The sequence below is a fragment of the Dendrobates tinctorius genome, unplaced genomic scaffold (genome assembly GCF_039654945.1).
Source record: "Dendrobates tinctorius isolate UK_male_01 unplaced genomic scaffold, ASM3965494v1 ptg000102l, whole genome shotgun sequence".
Lineage (NCBI taxonomy): Eukaryota > Metazoa > Chordata > Amphibia > Anura > Dendrobatidae > Dendrobates > Dendrobates tinctorius.
The window spans coordinates 33090166-33113186 of record NW_027361770.1 but is presented as its reverse complement, the minus strand read 5'-3'; the positions used below and the strand labels follow the sequence as shown (position 1 = coordinate 33113186).

Here is a 23021-nt window from a genome sequence, read left to right as displayed (position 1 = left end):
TCCCTGCAGTCATGTGACCATCCAGACTCACACTTAACCTCAGAGAATTCTAATAGTATGCGGTGTAACATAGAGTGATTGCAGACTTTCAACCCAACCCTGGACAACCTCTTTAATTCTGGAGCACGTTATCTTAGAGCTGCCTCTTACAATTCTCCTTCTCAAGGTGAAAATACAATAAAAATGTAGGATCTTTTGCATCTACAAGTTCAGGCATAAAATGAGCAGTGAGACCACTGAAGTTTTGTAAGGGGAGGCCAGGACTGTAGTCGTGACCAGAGACACTGAAGCATCTGTGTAACGACCTTTCCTCACAGAAAACTGAATTCCTCTTCTCAGCGTACTTGCATCTCCAGGTTCAAGTCGCCCCGGGCACTTCCCAGATGGTGATGGCCACTCTTCTAGGCGACCCCCAGTAATGGAGACACAGTCCAGGATAACTTGGACATTCTCTTTACTTAATAATTCACACGTTACATCCATAGTTGGCACATCATGGAATCCACTTGTTTCCTTATCTTTCCCTACTTCACTGATGCTTCTGTGCGGCACACATCCAAACCGGACCGTCTTAGACTGCTCCCCAGATCTTTCCTGGCCTATCCTCACCATGATGACAATTCCTTCTGCCTGTTTCGCCCCAGGCTCGCAATCATCAGCCACCCGGTTTGGTTGCCTCTGGTAAAGCATCAGGCCCCTCTGTACCATTCCTGTTGAAGCTTCAACTTCCTTCAGTTCCTCACTCCAACCGACTCCCGTCCTAAAGGCGTCCGCCCAGGCTATGAGTCGCCACATCTTTCTTCTCCTGTACTGGCCCACTGCAAAGATCCCCAGTGGCCGTGGATAACGTGGGCTGCAGCTACTTAACATTGTGTGGCTGCCAAGCTGTCCTGAACCTATAGCGCTTGTGGACACTTCGGACACCCTGGCCCCATCTGACTTAACTTCCAATAAACACCTGTCTTATCACCCGGCAACCCCTCCTATCTTTAACCCCCTATAAACTAGCTATAACCTATCCTAACCGTGTACACTAGTATGCCCCCATCTAGTCGCCCACAAAGAAACTACACTTACCCTTATCTATGAGAACTATAATACTAAGGTGCCCCCCTCTAATGTCCGAAGAGAGCACTTCACTTTCCCTAAACTGTACATGAGCCATAGTAAACATTATTACATTATATACAGTGAAGAACATGACAACATAGTAATGGTAATACCCAGAAGGGAAAGCAGTACCATAACATGAATTAGGTAGTACATAAAATATGTAGCAATACCCAATAAGCAAACAGACATAAATAATGCAAAGAACATTATTAAATCAACCCCTTTACAGTTTAATGGTGTGATACTTTATTATCGTGTATAAAATCCTTTGAAGAACACAGTTTTGTTAGCCCAGATGCACACTGAAAATATACAGTATATATAGTATATGTGTTCTGTATACACACATGCATATTCTGTGCGGTGTAGTGAGCTGTGTTGTTTAATGTAAGTGTAAGAAGATGAACCGGACCGGGGGTACCTCTCTTGCGCCTGTTCCGGAAATGTCGGGACTGTCACCATTGTTGCACGGGGGAGAGCTTTCTGGCCCAGACCGACCTATGCACTTGTCAGCAGGGGAAAGAGACAGGAGTCCTGGCAGGAAGACAGAGCACGCAGCAGGGTGAGGTGCAGGCTTTGTTAGCGGAGCATCGCGTGAGCACAGGCCCACCTTGCACATCCCCTGTGACCATGTCCACTGCTTGCGAACATCAGACTGCTACTCACCGTACGTCCTCCGTGCCTGAAGGTGACTCACACGCGAGACCAGTGACTGCTGCGTGCGTGCGGCCTAGCTGAGAACAGGTGACTTGGCCAGAGCATTCCGACTCCTCACCCGCATACACCTCGGATCAGAGCCATGCTCTGGCGGTATCGCATATGGAGCTGAAATCAGTACGAGGAAATCGCGGGTACGGGAACCCGCCTAGTACAGCAAAGACTCTCTGCCTGCATCGTGGCACTTGACCTCCGTCTATCCCGGATGACCCCAAAACATCACGTGCTGCTGTTGTCGGTGCCACCATTGGAGACCGAGGCACTTTAATGAAGAAACCAACAGACTGATTACTCTTTTTCTCCCTTAAACATTCTCCTAGCCCCTTTCTTTCGTATTCATCCCTCCAGTTCCAGTATTGCTATATACCCTTCCTTCCATATTCTCTTTCTCCCTGTGTGGAGTATATATCTAATATATAAAGCTCAAGTGTGTGTATGTATGTATGTGTGTATGTGTGTGTATGTCCGGGATTGGCATCCGCACCGTCGCAGCTACAGCCACAAAATTTGGCACAGTCACACGTCTGGACCCCGAGAGTGTCCTAAGCTATGTTGTGAGGCGAAATTTTAACCCCGTGCGTTCCAATTCACCAAACAATTTTGCCCCTATCTACATAATGGGGAAAAAGTGTGTGTGTATCAAGCCCTGCCGCTCATTATGATGTCATAATGGTTGACTATGGGATGGAGGATGTGTGATGGGTATATGGGCACTGGATTATGGGATGGAGGATATGTATGACAGGTATATGGGCACGGGACTATTTGATGGAGGATGTGTGATGGGTATATGGGCACTGGACTATGGGATGGAGGATATGTGTAACGGGTATATGGGCACGGGACTATGGGATGGCGGATATGTATGATGGGTATATGGGCACGGGACTATGAGATGGAGGATATGTATGATGGGTATATGGGCATGGGACTATGAGATGAAGGATGTGTGATGGGTATATGGGCACTCGACTATGGGATGGCGAATATGTATGATGGGTATATGGGAATGGGACTATGAAATGGAGGATGTGTGATGGGTATATGGGCACTGGACTATGGGATGGCGAATATGTATGATGGGTATATGGGAATGGGACTATGGGGTGGAGGATGTGTGATGGCTATATGGGCACTCGACTATGGGATGGAGGATATGTATGATGGGTATATGGGAATGGGACTATGGAATGGAGGATGTGTGATGGGTATATGGGCACTCGACTATGGGATGGCGAATATGTATGATGGGTATATGGGAATGGGACTATGGGATGGAGGATGTGTGATGGCTATATGGGCACTCGACTATGGGATGGAGGATATGTATGATGGGTATATGGGCAGGGGCCTATGGGATCGTGAATATGTATGATGGGTATATGGGCACGGGACTATGGGATGGAGGATAATTATAATTTGTTATAACTAACCACAGTTAGTTACTAAGCCCGGGCAGCGCCGGGCTCTTCAGCTAGTCTTTAATAAATTTGATAATTCTTGATCTGCCTCCTGTCCGTGACGACATCTCGATCCCTGCAATTCTATATAAGCAGTTTATTTGATTCAATGGTTGATTTATACGATGATAAAAAAAAACTAGACTACAATATGGTTTTGCTGCTAATAAATAATATTTATAATACATCCAAAGAACAAGTGATTGGGCATCAGACACCTAGAGGTTATGCCCTATGAAAATGTTAAGTGTTGAAAAATGAAGATAATTTGTACTTTGGTAATCCTCATCCTTTGAATCATTTGCTACTAATCCAGGATTTTCACATTTTTATGTAAGCGTGTTTGTGTCCCATGGGAAAAGGGTTTAAAAATATCTGGATTTGGAAAATGCATTGAAACTAGGGGAAGATTTGGCAGAGCGGAACGTAAAACACCCCACATACACTATGCAAAATAGTCCTTGGGATCAGCGCCCAGGTAGCATGAACACATCTGGTAATAAGGTGTATGGGACATGAAATATGGCAGCGAGACAGGCAGCCATACAGCAAGGCTGGATGCATTCATCTGACACCAGCAAAACACATGCAGTGTGAAGTGTTTGCATTACTGTCTAAGAAATGGTCTGGATCAACCTCACGTAGCAAAAAGGATGCCGGAATCTATCAAAATGAAAACTTCTAGGCATTTTTCCCAGAGTAGCACAGACCTGGATGTTAGATGATGTTACTTCTTCTCTACCATATAGAGGTTACACACAAACAATGTAAGAATTAGGATATTTAGAATGCTGAAGTTAATGTAATGTTAAGCACCGACGTTGGAGGGTGGACAGATATGGTCTGGATAAGACTCACTTGACTCATTGTTTTAGTTGTCATATTTATTATTTACGTATTACAGTATATGTAGATTGTGGTTGTATTCTGCCAATGTGTTATGCTACTTTATTCTATGTTACTACATAACCACACACTCCTCTACAATAAGGAACAAAGGTTTGGCAAGGAGGCCATCATGTTGTCCAGTCATGAACTGATTGCTAAATGGCAGTGATACCAATGCTAGAACACACTAGAAGCATTTATTAAAGGTGGTTTCAGGATAAGCCGTCATGTGTACATGAGGAATAACACTATGTGGTCCCAGCGCCGTGACTAGGGGTTCAGCTCAGGGGGCGCAGAACACATCTGAATGGGCGCCTAACCAGGTAGCCGTGTATAAAACAAGGAACACACCCTAATCTTGGGTATGATACCGGAGCTCATGACAATGCTGTTACTGAAAAGAAATCGCTATGCAAAGACCAACACTCCACCATACGGTGACCATATACAGTGCCTTGCGAAAGTATTCGGCTCCCTGGAACTTTTCAACCTTTTCCCTCATATCATGCTTCAAACGTAAAGATACCAAATGTAAATTTTTGGTGAAGAATCAACAACAAGTGGAACATATTTGTGAAGTTGAACAAAAGCGAAAGGGAAAGATGCAGTATCGTGTAACATGGAAACTGATGTAGATGATGGAATGTATCTGGATGTGCTGAGAAGAACTGAAAGTAAAGTTTTGCATTTTGAGTTTTACCTGGATTGTGTCTCTGTTCATTCGCATGAAGCCAAAGGCGACCCCATGGAAAGGAGGGTAGGCCCCGTCGGCACCAGGAATGAAGAGGCAAGTGTACTACAAGAGCAATGTAGTGTGTCTGTGAAGGGAGGCCAGGGCTCAGGCACCCCAGTGTCCTCGGCCATGGCTACGGCCCTTTCAAATATATCGTGGCACTACTGAGTAGGTGCACAAAAAGAAGGTTCCCACACCAGAATAAGTAATTGAAAAAAATTTTGGCACTCAACTTTTGCAATATGTGAAGGATTTAATTTGCAGTCACAAATATTAGACGTTTCGGCTAAGACAATAAGCCTTCATCAGTACACTGCAAATTTGACAAAATATATACATGCAAAAAAAATCAGACACTACTTATAGTACAAAAATACAAGAAAAAATATTTTTTTTAAACAATAGTAATCCAAAGAATGAAACTAAAATCAGTGCACAAGTGATTAGGGAGGACAGATTGAAGGTATTGAAGGAAGGGATTTCAAAAAGGAAAAAAAAGGGAATTGAAAAAGGAAAAAACAAAACAAAACGAAAAAATGCAAACCTACCAAGACTGCTCATGTTCAAAGAATCATTGAATATCTAGGAAAAGATAAAAATGTGCGAGTATAAGTTGCCGTTGTAGTCATGAGTAAAAGACTGTGTTTAGGGTCAATCTGGGTTAGGTCTTTATAACTCACTTGAATGAAGCACCACTCATGTGAAAAGTATGGGCCAAAATATCCACAAAAGATCTGAAGATCTAAATGCAAATAATGTGTCATTAGGCATAGGAACTAGTTTAATGAATGTCCTATAAGTTCAATAAATGCTGAACTGACCTGGGGAGAAAATTGGAAGAGGGGACAAAAATATCCTCAGTATATGTATGTCATAAAGTGGAATCCCTTGAGAGGTCTAATGGAGCAAAACAAAACATCATAAGTGTTGGTTTATGATCTGCCAAAAAGAGCATGATGTTGAGACTTACCAATCTCACACATGGGGTTAATATGTCAGCTATTGAAAGGAGACAGCTTCAGAAGTGTGTGAATAGCGGTCTGTAAGGTAAAAGTAACACAGGGGTTAATACCGGTGTGACATATATAAGTGTGTGAATAAGCCAGCTTACCATTGGTGGGTGGTGGAGCTATATGGCCTGGAGGAACGCGGTATCCACCGCTAGTGCCGCAGGTGTTAGTGGCCAGCGTTACTGTGGTTTAAATAGACAGTGGGCGGGACTATCACCCAGATTGAATGGACAGCATCACAGGAAGTGACGCTGGAGCGCGCTTCACTTCCCTGTGAGTCTGTGTAACCTGGAAACCCATAGGAGGGGTTGTCTATCTGTGACGTCAGGCAGGGGCGGCGCTTAGTAGCGTCATCACCCTATGAGCCTGTGTAATGGAGCTGCACATGGGAGGCATTGTTTGCATCTGACGTCTAATGGGGCGGTGTTAAAGATTGTCTTTGTCCTGTCAGCATTGTATATACTTGTATATATCATAAAACACCTGAGATGCTGCCCTGTGTCAAAATAGAAATGCCCATGTTATTACTAACCAGATGCCGTCCTACAAATGAAGTATATACCCATAAAAAAGGGGGGATGGGGAAAAAATTATGAAAAAGACAAATTGAAAAAATGAAAAATTATAATGAATTATTAATAGACAAAAATATTCAAAAATATTTAGAAAAATAAATCAGAACAGAGCTAGGCGGGGAGGGAGAGTCCGAGGGGTAAAAAGGAGACCAGGAGAGACTTTTGCTTGACGATCAATATAAACGGCTCTGTGAAGATAAGACAATATATTAGAATCATATTATATGGATCACATGTTTAATGACAAATACAGTATCCCATCTTAAACATAGCCCAAATCCAATTGTGTAACTTCAAGTCCAGTAAGTAAAAACCCAGCGAATACCACAAACTATATGGAGAACCTGTTAACCTAAATACATTCCCCCTTATATATGGAGAGCAAATCATAAGAATGATAATAGGTCATATTCCCTATTGAGGCCCTTTGGTGATAGTGTCTGTAACTCATGTATCCAAAAGGCCTATCTTTGTTGAGAAGTTGGACACGGTTACCACCTCTCCGTGGGGGAAGGGACATGTTCAATGACTAAAAATTTTAATTGTGGGATAGTATGTCCAGATGTAATAAAATGTTGTGGTAAAGGTAGTAATGTATTGCCACATCTAATTGTGGACTTATGCTTACTGATGCGGTCTCTTATCGGTTGAGTAGTTTCACCGATATAGAGGAGCCCGCATGGGCATTTAATCTGGTATACCACATGCGAAGTATCACAGGTGGAAAAAACCTTGATCTTGTATCGTTTGCCTGAGCGTGGGTAATAGAAGTGATCATCCTTCAATACATTCCCACACTGATTACAATGTAAGCATGGATGGGTGCCTGTTTTGGGGGTTGAGAGAAATCTTTGTGTTGACGATCTTGTACCTGAGCCAATGTCGGCCTTGATCAGAGTGTCCCTAATATTCTTGGGACGCTTGTAACAGGGTAAGAAATTTTGGCAGAATTCAGTGACCTCTGGATGTGCCTCCCTCAAAATTCCCCAGTGTTTCCTTATGGATCGATGTAAGATATGTGCATAAGGGTGAAACATATGGACAAAAAGAATTCGTCCTTTCAGTGAATTGCGTGTGGAAGTGGGAGGATGTAATGCACTGTCCAATAGGTCAGTGGGATAGCCTCTATCCTTAAATTTATTGTACATCTCATTGAGTCTAGTTTTACTGATAGTTGAATCAGAGACTCTCCGTTCTACCCTCTTAAATTGTGAAGAGGGTATGGATCTCTTAGTAGAGAGAGGATGTAGACTCTTATAATGTAAGAGGCTATTTCTGTCCGTGCTTTTGATAAAAAGGTCAGTACTTAATCGACCCTCCCTGTTCTTGATGACCTTAGTATCAAGGAAGCTCACTTCGCATAGATCACTGGTGATAGTAAAAGATAACCCCGACCAGGTGATTCAGTGTGTTATGAAATTCCTCCAAGGTATGTAGTGGACCCGTCCATACGCAAAAAATATCATCTATAAATCTTTTCCAGACTAGACAATGGGTCTTAAAAACCGGGTTAGGGTACACTATATCGTCTTCAAAGGTCACCATGAACGTATTTGCGTAAGGGGGCACGACGTTGGATCCCATCGCGGTCCCCCTTGTCTGCAAATAAAATGTGTCTTCGAAAAGAAAATAATTCTTCGTAAGTACCAATGACAGTAATTCCACACAAAAATTGACCATATTACTATCCATGTTAGATCTTAATAGTCGTCGTCTAACACAACTGATGCCTAGGTCATGTGGGATAGATGTGTAAAGGTCCTTAACATCCCAGGACACTAAGAATCCCTAGGGATAGAGCCTAAAGACCGTATGACTTTAAGAAAGTCTCCTGTATCCAATAGGTAAGATGATACTTGTCGTGTCAAGGAAGTCAGTATTTTTTCTAAAAGTATAGAAAGTGGTGATAAGATGGACTCCGTTGATGCCACTATTGGTTGGCCCGGGGGACACTCTAACCTCTTGTGTACTTTGGTAAAATGTAAAAAACTGGGGTAATGGGGTCCATCTTTGTCAGAAAGTCACGTGTTTTAACATCAATCACGCCTCTCGTAGTGTAATCAGTAATAATGGAATTAATGGAATCTCTGACCCCTCTCGTTGGGTCATGTGGTAAAATTGAATAAACTGAACTGTCACTCAATTGGCGCATTGCTTCCCTCATATAGTCTTGTCTGTCCATTACTACGATCGCCCCGCCCTTATCGGCGGGATTGATGATGATACTGGAGTCTTGTCGGAAGGGCTTCCAAAGCTTGGAAGTCCACCGCATCTAAATTAGGAGAAACCTGTAGAATCCCTCTCTCAATATCCTGACATAATTTCTGAAATGCTTTGTCTACAAATTCAATAAAGGATTCAACCGCATGTGAGCTATATGGAGGTCGATAAGTACTCTTATTACGGAGTCCTAAGCGATCAATAGAAATCGGACATGAGATGGTAGATAGAGGGGGAATTACCTCTTTATCCTTTTTAGCAAAATGTACAAGAAGTCTTATGCGGCGATAAAACCGCTGTAGGTCCATGTCCATTTGAAAAGTGCTCATTCTAAACGAAGGGCAAAAGGATAGGCCCTTCTGCAAAAGGTTATTCTCTGCGACACTGAGAGTTCTGGAGGAAATATTAATGACTAGGGAGTCTGTACCTGAGATCTCGTTATCCTTTGAGAATCTGAATTTCTTCCTCCGTTGGCTGTGGCGGATCCTCTTCTGCGGGGGCGTCTTCTGTGTTAATCTAAAAATTGTGATTGTCCAGGTCTGTAGTTCCTTCCATCCGTGTCAGATCCAGATGTGGAAGGATCGTTGGAAGACTGGTGATCAAACCTGGAGGAGTTAGATCGAGAAGTAGTGTTATAACGCCAATGATACACCCTATTGCTATTATAATCTTCCGTGTCTCTTTGGAACTTAATCCTCTTCCTCTGCTCAGTGTCACGTTTATGCTGATCTATGACCCCCTTGAGTTTATCCTTTAGGGAACTAAGTTCCTCGGTTGTGCTGGAAGAAGCCAATTGTGATTCAATATTTTTGATAGTATCACGACTGGTATTAATGGCTGCTTGTAAATGTTCCACAGCGAGGGTCATCAGGTCAAAAGAGCATTTATTTAATATTTGCTCAAATTTCTGGCAAAAGTCAGATGAGTCGCTAAACAAGGTAGGTCGTAACGGGACCCTGAGTTCTCTAGGAATACGCTGGACTCTGAGGTATTCTGATAATGTCGCACAATGAAGTTCAAGATTCGTCTGGTGTCTCAATTCACGCTCCAGGTCTCTCCCTCTCGTCTCCTTTGGTGGGACTTTAAGAAATTCACTGGAAAGCTTAAGCTTAGAGAGAAACGTCTAATATTTGTGACTGCAAATAAAATCCTTCACATATCGCAAAAGTTGAGTGCCAAAAATGTTTTCAATGACTACGGCCCTGGCTGACCTTTACACCCCCACACTGTATGATGCTCCCCACAGCTTCCTATACACAGTATAATGTCCCTGCACTGTATTTTAACCACCCACACTAATCCTCACACAGTGTAATCTATAATAATAAATGCGCTAAGCAGCTTCCAGGTTGTAACAACTTCCGTCCAGTTGTAACTGGTGACGTCACAGCACACCTCTTGTCATGTTAACCCTCAACACACACACTCCTCCTCAACACACACTCCTCTCACCTTTCACCATCTCCACTCACGTCCACTCACTCTTTCACTCCACATACGACCCTTTCTCTCCCTCCGTCTCTCATACTCACGCCTTCATCGCCGCTGCTACACGATCCCCGACATCTTCTTCCGACGGCGCCATCCTGGATCCAGACGTTGTACACGCCGGCGACATGTTCTTGCGGCGACGCCATCTTGAGTATTGTGAAATCCCGCGATACTCAAGATGGCGTCGCCGCATGAACATGTCGCTGGCGTGGACGACGTCGGGATCCAAAATGGCGTCGGCGAAATCTCGCAAGATTTCGCCGACGCCATTTTGGATCCCGACATCGTCCTCGCGAGATTTCGCTGACGCCATTTTGGATCCCGACATCGTCCACGCCGGCGACATGTTCTTGCGGCGACGACATCTTGAGTATCGCGGGATTTCACGATACTCAAGATGGCGTCGCCGCAAGAACATGTCGCAGGCGTGGACAACGTCTGGATCCAGGATGGCGCCAGCGGAAGATGTCGGGGATCATGGAGCAGCGGCGATGACGGCGTGAGTATGAGAGACTGAGTGAGAGAAAGGGTCGTATGTGGAGTGAAATAGGGGGGGACGTGAGTGGAGATGGTGAACGGTGAGAGGAGTGTGTGTTGAGGGTTAACATGGCAAGAGGTGTGTGACTATCCTCCCGATGCGATAGCATCGGGCCTTAATCTAGTATAATCATAATCATACACTCACCTAACTCAGGTTCCTAGCTAATCCATCAGCAGACAGCAACAAGGTGCAGGTAGACCACTGTGATTATCTGATCGCACAGGGTCTCTGACATCTTGTGCGCCCCAGTCCCAGCGCAATTATGTCACCATGTTGCTCCACCCCCTTCACAGAGGTAAGACACTGAACTATATATATGAACTATATATATATATATATACTGTATATACCACTGACATTCATACAGTCCTATGGGCCTCAATGCAAAATTTGGACATGGGCCTCAAACAGTACATTGGTGAGATGTTCCAGCCTCGGTAATAATGTCTTGCATGTTGTAATAATGTCCCCAGTTCTGCACACCAAACTGTAATGATGTATTTTGACTCTTTTATTTAATAATGTTCCCTGTCCTGGCCCCCATCCTGTAATAATGTCCACCATCCTGTAATAACATCACCCATCCTGGCTCCCAACTTGTATTAATGTCCCCTTCCTGTAATAATTTACCCCATCCTGGCCACTATCGTGAAATAATGCAAAAAGGAACAAGTATGAATCCTACCCTTAGTATTCATCACCAGTGGACATATAACTCACTTCTGAATAATAAAATGAATGGTCGCCACTCTCCATTCCAACCTATACAATTAAAAGGAAAGTTTGGTTTAACATGTGATGGTTCAAGAAACTTTTAAGTATACTGTATGTTCTAGAAGTAAAATGAAGTGCATTGTCATATGTTTTTCCTATTTTCTATGAAGAGCTGAAGAATTTTTCATTTCATCAGCTACTTAACTTCACAAAAAGTTTCAGTCAATACTGAAGCACGGCTTTGTTATCTTGCTGATTTATCGGCTATTACTGCCCATTCCAGTCTATTCTAGAATTCAATTTGCATCTGTAAGAAATATGTAATGCTATATTAAAGGGAATTTGTTACCAGGTTTTTGCTACTCCATCTGAGAGTAACACAATATAGGGGCAGAGACACTGATTTCAGCAATGTATTACTTACTTTACTGATTGCTGCAGTTTTGAATAAAACATGTTTTGCTCGCTGCAGATCTATCAGTTCTCTTGAATGCTGAGCCCTGTATAACCCCGCCCCCACCACTGATTGGCAACTGTGTATACTGTGCATAAGCAAAGCTGCCAATCAGTGGAGGGGGCGTGGTTGGACTATCTGGCAGCAGACCAAGTAGTCCTCTAGTAATAATTATTTTTCTGATAAAACAGTGATTTTATAAAAATTACATGAAGCAGCCCAGTAAGTGGCCCATCACAGAAATCAGGGTCTCTGCCCCTATATAATGCTTCTCTCAGTTTAGATAGCAAAAAACTGGTGACAGATTCCCTTTAAAAAATGGTGAAAGATAGAAAGTCTTATATAAAAATGCTGATGCTTTAGTTCTCGCCTGTATGACTGGATCATTTGGTTCTGGCTTCATTTATTCCGTCCTTTCGCATACTTTGAGGAGTACGCTGAGTGCATGAGCCCAGTGTGCATGGCTTGTCCTCTTTCTGGCTCTTGTGAATATTGTGGCCAGTGCTTCCATACTGAAAGCCTAGCTGTAAGCCATAGACGGCCCGGTGTTTATACTGTATATACAATGCACAGCTGGGAATGGATTTAACATATAGTGGAACAGAAAACAGATGTTAATATGCCGTTTGCTACAGACGTATACTTTCTCTTGTATTTAGCTTATTTTCGCTGAGTGAGGGAAGCCATCATCTGCACAGTGTATATTATCATTGCTATTGATGGGACATTTAAATCAACTGTCAGTGAAACGACCGACTCTTCATGTACGGAATGGAAATGACTCATTTCTTATGTTTTCACAATGCAGGAGAAGATGTCTTCCTGAAAAAGTTCTATAAAGCGCAAGAGTCCAACTCCAGCTGTTCGGAATACTCCTCGTTCCTAAACCGATGTTTTATCTGCCGTGTGCGATGCCTGCTGGACAGCACCTCGGGATTCCTGGTGAGCCAGGGGTCCGGGAACAGAAGGGCTTCATGGAATGAAGACATTTCTCCCATGAAGTATTGTGATTTTTGGGGTTTATAGAATGATACCTATACAGAGCATGTATATTATATAGGAATAGCCATAACAGCGTGCCCTGACATCCCACGCTCTGTAGATTGTGAACTTAAGCACAGAACAAATATTAGTAATACTCAGCGTACAAGACGTGGGCTATGTTCACACTCCTTAAACTTTTGCTATGGAAACCTACAGTACACAAGTTTTACAATAGGCAGGAATCAGTACCTCTCTTCATCCCCCTGACGGTTCACACCTTGCATGGATTCAGCCACACAAAGACATCCCCCTAATATTGTTATCCCTATTACATTTCACAAATGCAGGAGGACAATACACCAACTACTGTATGATAATCCCTGTAATGCCTCACTTACCGAGGAAGGATCACGCTGTCAGACATGATGACGTTTATATGGAGTTGAACCGATCATTAAAAGCTTATACATGTTTCTAACACATAATAAGTCATCCTTAATTGAAATCTGCATAGTTCGCATTAAAGGGAAAGTATATTTACCATTGGCCTATCTAAATGACAATTTATCACAGTGGCCTACAAGGTTGACTTTTACTGTGTAATCTTTATAGACAACTAATAGACTCTACTATTTGATTATTTGCTATCTAATCTGAGAGAATAATATAAAGGCAGGGACCCTGATTCCAGCAATGTGTCACATACCTATTAATAAAAATCACCTATTTATCATCAGGACACTTTCACTAGAGGCCTACTTGGCCTGCTGCCTTGCCACGCCCCCTGTACTGATTGGCAGCTTTCTGACTATGCACTGTGTACTCGGAAAGCTGCCCATCAGTGGTGTGGGCGGGGTTATACAGAGCTTAGCATCCAGAGAACTAGTAGATCTGCATGGGATATTCAAAACTACAGCAGGCAGCCCAGTAAGTGATAAATTACTGGAATCAAGGTCTCTGTCCCTATATCATGCTGCTCTCCTACGGGCCAGTAAAAACCTGGTGACAGATTCACTGTTTCATTAAAAGTTACTTTGATCCAAAATGTTATATTTCGATCACATATTTTAAATTTTAGTTTTCTTGTATGAACATTTATTTTTTGTCATCAGAGATTCTTGAGCAAAGAATATGCAATGGTAATCTGGCAGAACAGAAGAGCAGCAGTCAGTGTAAATCATTGTAGGTCACTCTGCAATGTTTAAGATCGAGATATATGGCTGAGAATTAGATTTACCATCCATTTTCTGTTGTGGTCAAGGTGTGACTCTCATACTAATACTACATATATTCAGTGCTGCAATTCTCCCCAGCAATGTATCACACTGTGGTTAGAAGCATTTATCGCTCTCAAGAAATCCTATTTACAAGGTGAATGACATTAGTTGCCCATATTAGTACTGGTGAAGAACGTCCCTGCGTTTCCTACAGCCTTAGCACTAACAAACCCTGAAAAGTGATGTGGCCCCACAACCCCACCACCCCAAATGGCTCACAGAAGCTGGGATCTGAAAAGGTAGTTGTTTGATTGAACCTTCCTGTGTGTCCGTGCCATCATCACCAATAACCGTATTTCCCTGAGTCCTTGGCCCTGCTTAAGAAAATCACCATCGCCCTGTCTGACTCGATTCCGAGCGTCAATCATCAAGTGGACGGCAATCACATGTAGTGGTGCCCAGCAAACATCAGTGATAATTAATAATATGAAAGATGCCATGATCAGTAGTAACGCTGAGACACTTACCAAACTGTAGATGTCTGTATTGCCAAACATCATCAATCAGAAGCACAAGAGAAGCCTTCTTCCCTCCCTCAGGCCTACAGTACTGCAGATTTGCACAGACACATGCTTTTCTTATATCTTTAGCCTTGGGAAAGCATGCATCTACACAAGCAAGATGGCCATAGGACAGTTTGAACACTACTCCTATTGATTTTTGGAAATATCAAGACAATTGCTGACTGCTGCTGCCTATTCTTTTTTGGCAAAAAAATGTTTATATGCTGTAGGGTTTTGTACTCACTCAGCAGCGGTTGAGGTAGGCACAGGAAGCGCTTTCAGTAAAATGCCCAGGCAGGTTTATTAGAATTTCATAAACCGCTCAGCATAAGCAAACAAAAGAACAGCCTTTTCCAGCATAAAGCGAAAAAAAAAGCAACAGGAAATAACCAGTCCATTTAGTAATGCGGGTTCACCCGCTCAGGTCAGTATCCTTCAGCAAACACAATGGAGGCCTCCACACCTCCAGTCTGAATGAGACTCTTGGTCTCCATTTTATCTGCCAAATTTACCTCCGGGGTGGGGATATGTGAGCAGTCATTCCCACCCATCTCTTTGACTGCTCATAAAACCCAGCCCTGATGTGCCCTATTATCTCTCTCAGCACTATACATACTGGAGCGTGCTTTCCCGGGCTTACATCACCGAAGCTACCAACTTCGATGATGCATATCTCCCTTCAAGGACCTGTCCGGTGGCCATCTTACAATGCCGATATCTTGCAGAGCCACTATTATGTTAACTTGGCTGACTATACCTGTACCTTGGTGACTATCATGTGAAAAAAGATATTGGTTGCCTTAGTCAGGTTAACTGTGGATCCAATCAGATGAATCCAATATAAAGCAGGTTATCATTCATGAGACAATCCCTTTAATAAGGCATTATTGTGCGCTGTGGGGATTCGCCGGTTTCAGACCCGGGACTGGACGGTATGTATGACTTATACCTACTCCCTGGTCAGTGGACGTGACCTCTGTACAGTACACAGGGAAGGATTCCTGCCCTTGGTTATCATACAGAAAGAATCAGCAGCAACATGGAGGATATTACACAGCAGTAATGATCAGTGCAGAATAGGGTGACCGCAAAAAATCGATGTCGGAATTTTGTCCGTCTGGACCCCACAAAACGATTCCCCTTTCCAGATATTGAGATAGCCAAAATTTGAGCTCGATCAAACGACGTTAACCCGTGCCGCTCGTCGCTCAAAGTTTGAAAAAATCCAAATTGAGGTATTTTAAGATTTAGGTATTTTGCATAGTCTGTTAGACTATAAAGAATGTGACAACAACATTGCAGAAATAGCCCTGACCAAATTCTCGAACCATTTGTGGTATTTGAATGCAGAGTTGGTGGGATTATCGTTTTTTGATCCCACCATTACAGACAATGAAAAGTTGTTAATGGCTAATAAATTGCTCAGTAGCACAGATGAACCATCAGAGCACGCTAGGGTTGTAAATCCAAAAGTTAGGAAAGAAAAATTAAAAGAGGTAGGAAGTAACCGACTTTAACGACCTTCTGACAAAAGATGAAGAACAAAAGCAATATGTCCTGCAAGTTGTAAGCAAATGCCGAGCATTATATTCTGACGTTTCAAAAACTACTTTAACAAAAGCTCTAGAACAGATTAGATAACTATGTAAAATTATCAACTCATGTAGGTTAGCGTGCTCTGATGGTTCACCTGTGCTACTGAGCAATTTATTAGCCATTAACAACTTTTCATTGTCTGTAATGGTGGGATCAAAAAACGATAATCCCACCAACTCTGCATTCAAATACCACAAATGGTTCGAGAATTTGGTCAGGGCTATTTCTGCAATGTTGTTGTCACATTCTTTATAGTCTAACAGAATATGCAAAATACCTAAATCTTAAATTACCTCAATTTGGATTTTTTCAAACTTTGAGCGACGAGCGGCACGGGTTAACGTCGTTTGATCGAGCTCAAATTTTGGCTATCTCAATATCTGGAAAGGGGAATCGTTTTGTGGGGTCCAGACGAACAAGATTCTGACCTTTTTTCCCCCCCATTTGAGATCCGGTCACCCTAGTGCAGAATGACTCAGAGCTGGTGAGAGGACACTACGACCTCTCCCATACACAGTACAGTACACAGGGAAGGATTCCTGCCCTTGGTTACCATACAGAGAGAATCAGCAGCAACATGGAGGATATTGCGCAGCAGTAATGATGATTGTAGCCAGAATCCAGCTCTGCAGTGAGGTAAAAGAGTTGCTAGAAAGCTCAGCACGATCTTTCTGTGACTTCCCCTGCTTTCTCACTCTGCTCCTCGCTCCTCCCCCCATCCATAGATTATTATAGGAGTTACAACTTGACACCCACTGTGCCGGCAGTCCATCTTGTCTTAATCAAGGAGTAGAGAGGTTTGTCTTTTGTTCAAAGTGTATGATGAGTTCAGGAAATAGGAATAGGGAAAGAAGTGGCTTATAAGAGGAGAAAGAAGCACATTTCCCTGATAATATGCATTTTATAGTTTCCGATATTCACATGTAATATTCATTTATGTAGTTTGTTGAAAGTACAGTTTCAATTCACTAACTATAGCCAAAATTCCAGGCTTTCACCCACTGAAAGTATCTGGTCAAATTTTTGCTGAGCCTGTATCTAAAATACATGATTAATTATGTAGATTAGTAGATTCAGTTTTAGAAAAAAAGCCACAGTAAAACACTAAAATTACACGTTGTATATTGTCCATTGTAATGCTAAACTTGCACACCGTGTTTACTTTCCATGTATCTTCATAAGAAACAAAAAAAACATACTTTCCATCTGAGTAATAACAACTTGCTCCGTTCTGGCATGGATCTTACTCCATAATAAACAGTCATTTCATGTGGTTTAGAAAAGCAAATGTTGTGCCTCTAACTAGCGTTTATGGTATGAAGCCAGGCAGGCGTAATTACAGGTCCATGGTGGAGCGGGAGAACGAGCCACTGCCAGCATCATTTACCTGCCACCATTGCTGATAAGCAGCTGGTAAATACAGTAGTTTATAGAAAGTAATAGAAGCAGATCGGAACAATGTAAACCTATGTCCAGACAAAAAGGAAGTCTATAGTCTATACGTTCTGCCTCCAATCTATCAATTACATAGTAGTGCAGGTTCCTGTGCATGTATATACACATAAAACTAAATAGCTGAATGATTAGAAAACACTCAGTTTTTTTGGGGGGGGGATTCTGAGTTGGTAGAGGAGTCCTCAATTATCTACTCTCTCCTGATTGTATGAAGCATGAATGTATGAAACATTTAGATTCCAATATGATCGCTTTATTTACTTTCTAAATACCATTAATGGGAATGTAAAATATGTGAAGTCTCCCCCGATAGGGGAACATTATGCAATACCCCCACCTACTGGTCAAGTAAGGTAACAAAAGGCAAAGGAGAGTATGTTGTGCATATGGGACTGTTATAATGAGCATTTAGGGGGCTCAGTATTTCTGCACAGATCTAATAGTATATACCCAACTGAATACATGCAAGGCAACAACGCTAACGACACGGTAGTATGCATAGAGCAGATAATGAGGTTTTGATTAAGTTCCACATCCTTTTTGTTACTAACTTGTTCCCTGGTAATATCTTTTATGTGGTGCAGACAATGCAGTTTGAAGGTAAGCTGAAGTTCCTCTCTGGACAGAAGAAGAAAGCATCTCCAGGAACAAGTGCTCCACCACCGATGGCATTGTTCTGCATAGTCGTGCCACTTCTGCTTCCCCCTATCACAGAGATGAAAATGAAGAGCGTGCTTGTGAGGACACAGAAAAAACCTGGTGCGCCTTCCAACATCGGAAACACGTAAATCACATTTTCTTATCCAATATAATAATCATTAATAGAGTACTTTGCTCTATATTTTTTTAAATGGAACCTTTCATGTCCCCAAATGCTATTAACCTGCAGATATATGGTTACTCTGCAGCTTAGGCCTCTTTCACACATCCGTTTTGCGCCGTCAGGCGAGATCCGGCTTTTTTTTGTAAAACCGGATCCGGCGAAATGCAATGCCAGATCCGGTTTTTCCCCATTGACTTGTATTAGCTCCGGATCGCGTTGGATGGCATTGCGGTTCATCTGTTTTTTGCCGGATGCGGCTATTTGCCTCATTCCGGCGTCTGGAAAAAACGGCTACTGTAACGTTTTTTGTGTCCGGCAAAAAAGCCGGAAGCGCCGGATCCGACGCTTCCGGCTTTTTGCCACAATGAAAGTCTATGGGCGCCGGATCCAGACAAAGACAGATCCAGCCACCGGATCCGTTTTTTTAAGTCTGCGCATGCTCAGATCCAATAGGCCAGCCCCCAGGAAACAGATATAACCTGCTAGACGGATCCAGCAGAAAAACGGATCCGTTTCTACAGTTCTCCAAAATTTACACCGGATCCGTTTTTTCTAAAAATAGCCGGATCCCGCCTGACGGCAAAAAACTGATGTGTGAAAGTAGCCTTAATAGCGCTGCAAATCCTGACCGGCTGCCAGCACTATGAGTGGCGGCACTTTGATTGACACTTCGATTTTCACAAAGGTGCTGCATAGTGAACTATCAATCATGTGCTGGGTCTTGCTTACTGTGTAGCGAGCGCTAACTGTAGCCGCTCCATGCATGCTTCTGTGATTGAAAGCCAGCAGCTCCCGAGAAGAATAAAGTTCATTTTCTCCAGGTAGCCGCTCTTTCAGTAAAGTACATTGACAGCATTGTAACATTGTTACCCTGTAGATTCATCCTAAATCTGCAAGGTTGGAGCATGAGCGAGATTTTACAGGCAATACCCATAGAGAGGAGGGTTTGCTACTGCAATGTGTCACTGGCCCCCGATGACCTTCCAGACTCATGTACATACATTGTATAAACAGATAGTTTGGGGCCAGTCAGAAATGCAAGAACTTGTATCACCCTAACCTAAAGGCCCTTGTGTTTTGTTTAGTTACACTACAACAACCTGAAGGGTTCCCTTTATAGAGAACCTGTCAGCAGGATTTAGCTAAGTAAACTACAGGCATTTTCATGTTGCTGCTGTTATACTGATTAATATTATACCTGGAGGAAAGAAATCTGTCTTGTGGTTCTTGTCTAATCAGTGTTAGAAGCTTTCAGTTAATGAGATGCTCGTGCTGCAGGTCGGGACTGTAGGCAGAATCTTATCTAGGCCAGAGAAACCAAGGAAAGACCTGCCTAGAGTCCTGCCCCACAGCACAATAAGTCTGTCTCTATGATGAGGAACATGTTTGTCTTTTGGAAATGCATTTCATTTAATGTCTAGTGTTCTTCTCTTGTATCATGGAGACACACCCACTCAGTATTATGGGTATGGATACGTGCTTTTGTCTAAGGCTGGGATCACACATGCGAGGAATATGGCTGAGTCTCGCATGTTAATACATGCGGCTCCTTGTATTGCTATGCTGTCGCACGCTCCGCTCCTGAGTGGCGGTGGTAGTGCCGAGTATTAACATGCGAGACTCAGCCGTATTCCTCACATGTGTGATCCCGGCCTAATTGTAGCTTCATTGTTTTTAATGTTGATTTGAGTAAAGGTCATGTTTTAGAGTGTTTTAGTGTTCAGTTCACCCATTTTTTTTTTCTTGTTCTATTGTATAGGTGATCAAAAGCACAGGTTCACGTCCCCCAAAGGGGACTAATAACTAAATGTAGAAAATAATATATGTATAAAATTACATATAAAGTTTTATTATTGCTTACATTTAGTCTCCTTGGAGGACTTGAACCTGTGATTTCTTGATTGCCTACACAATAGAACAAGAAAAAAAATAGGTGAAAACTTAACCTTTACTCAAATCAACATTAAAAACAATGAAGCCACAATTACAGACGCATGTATTCATACCCACAATACTGAGTGGGTGTGTAGAATTGAACCTACAAAACCACTAGACGCGTGTCTCCATGATACAAGAGGAGAACACTAGACATTAAATGAAATGCATTTCCAGAAGACCTGTATTAGTCACCCTACTACAGATACAGTAATCACTAAAGGGAACAATTAACCACATTAATAGATATAAAAATAATCATTCACGTAATCCATCAGAAAATCAACAATAGCACAGCTGAATGGCATAGAGGTAAATTGCGTCTCTCTTACCATTACTCTTATACCATCATAAGGTAGTCCGGTTTGTGATGGGGTGTGTGACAGAGCCGGCAGGGACAGCAGGCTGGTAGACAACCCAACAGACCTTTATTAAAACTGGGAGAATATAACACCAAACATAGATATGGTTCATTAGCGTCTGCAATTTGGCCGCACAAAAGGACAAATCCGAGGGCACCACTTGGTTATCCGATGCCAAGGAAAATGCAACAATAGTCTAGTTCCTCAAATCCAGCAGAGTGGGCAAGACATCACAATCCCACGTGGCAACTGATCTCCAATTTCTAATAGTCCATACTGTGGCACCAGGACCTGGTCGCAGCAACAGATCCTAGACCTTCACAGGACTCAACCTACTAATCAACAAAACATATGACTTACTGTTCTACTTCTCTTGGAATCAGCCCCCCGGATGTGAAGAAGTGTTTACACCCACACCCTTAACCATCAGGTACATTTAACTTGGAGGGAAAGAATGTCCCAGAAGACCAGTCTCCAGCCAGTGTGAAGTTGTGTATCAGCCAGCCCCTCTGCAGAGAGGAGCAAATACACACATGCCCCCCCTCCAGATGCAGGACAGTACATGCTAATGTAGGAATGATTACAGTATAGTCCATGAAAAGAGACAGGGGGTGACAATGTTACAACCCATCCTTCTCCCACTCAACTTGTGTACAGACAAGGGACATCAACAGGTCCCTTGTCAAGTACATGTACATGGCTGACATTATTATTATTATTATTATTATTATTATTATTATTATTTATTGTTATAGCGCCATTTATTCCATGGCGCTTTACATGTAAGGAGGGGTATACATAATAAAAACAAGTACAATAATGTAAACAATACAAGTCATAACTGGTACAGGATGAGAGAGGACCCTGCCCGCGAGGGCTCACAATCTACAAGGGATGGGTGAGGATACAGTAGGCGAGGGTAGAGCTGGTCATGCAGCGGTTTGGTCGATCGGTGGTTACTGCAAGTTGTAGGTTTGTCGGAAGAGGTGGGTCTTCAGGCTCTTTTTGAAGGTTTCGATGGTAGGTGAGAGTCTGATATGTTGTGGTAGAGAGTTCCAGAGCAGGGGTGATGCGCGAGAGAAATCTTGTATGCGATTGTGGGAAGAGGAGATAAGAGGGGAGTAGAGAAGGAGATCTTGTGAGGATCGGAGGTTGCGTGCAGGAAAGTATGGATGTATGGAGGAGACAGGTTGTGGATGGCTTTGTATGTCATGGTTAGGGTTTTGTACTGGAGTCTCTGGGCAATGGGGAGCCAGTGAAGGGATTGACAGAGGGGAGAAGCTGGGGAATAGCGGGGGGACAGGTGGATTAGTCGGGCAGCAGAGTTTAGAATAGATTGGAGGGGTGCGAGAGTGTTCGAGGGGAGGCCACAGAGCAGGAGGTTGCAGTAGTCAAGGCGAGAGATATGACTCATGGCTCCTCCTGTGTGGACAATCCATGAGCATTTTAGTGTTGGTTTCCACTTCTATATAATATTGTAAAGTTATAGGGTTGAAGGGCCGGGTTGCATTTAACATCCTATTTGGATTAAACTCTGCTTCCTGCATCCACAAATCGGCATTGTAGATCTCTCACAATTTCCTAGGAGAATATCTGCAGGCAGGCCACTCTCAACCCCAACCAAGCATTGCTTGACCCCCCAAAGCCAAAGTCAACTTCTACACTTGTTTTTTTTTCCTCCATTGGCCAACAGCTAATTCAATGGTAATCCCAGGTCATTGCTGTATCACCGCTGGCTAAACCACTGGGATCAGCTGTGGCAGCAAACGCCCCAGAGTCACAAAACCAAGAACTCTCCGAACATCAAACACAGCCTCCTGTAAGTGCTTTCTTTGATGACTAGAGGAACTTGTAGTTTGGTACCTCAACCCATAAAACCCTAGTGATCAAACGGGTTTCTAAGTCATTTGGCAAGTCAGCTAGGTGGCAGCACCTCTTCCTCCATTGTAGTTTGCTGTAGATAATAGCCGATTTGGTGCAGGGTCATTCCTCAATAGACCGTGAGGACAGGTGTCTTATAGAAGCCCAGGCTGCCCACATCAGTAAAAACTTTGCTGTGTCGTACCACTTCCCATTTGCATTTTGGAAAAAGAGGTAAAGAAACTAGGCGGCTGATATAGTTTTTGGGGTTGAGGACGACTCCTCCAATAGATAGCTAGGCACATAACAT

The 23021-nt window shown here is 42.9% G+C and overlaps 1 protein-coding gene across 2 annotated transcripts in view; it reads left to right on the top strand.

The window, feature by feature from the left end:
* Nucleotides 1-23021, top strand: part of AHRR (aryl hydrocarbon receptor repressor) — a 480666-nt gene that overhangs the window by 442021 nt on the left and 15624 nt on the right. For both annotated transcript variants that reach the window (XM_073587798.1, XM_073587799.1), the window contains 2 exons: nt 12725-12858; nt 18316-18515. In XM_073587798.1, the coding sequence (XP_073443899.1) occupies nt 12725-12858; nt 18316-18515 (334 nt within the window). The remainder of the gene's footprint in view (nt 1-12724; nt 12859-18315; nt 18516-23021) is intronic.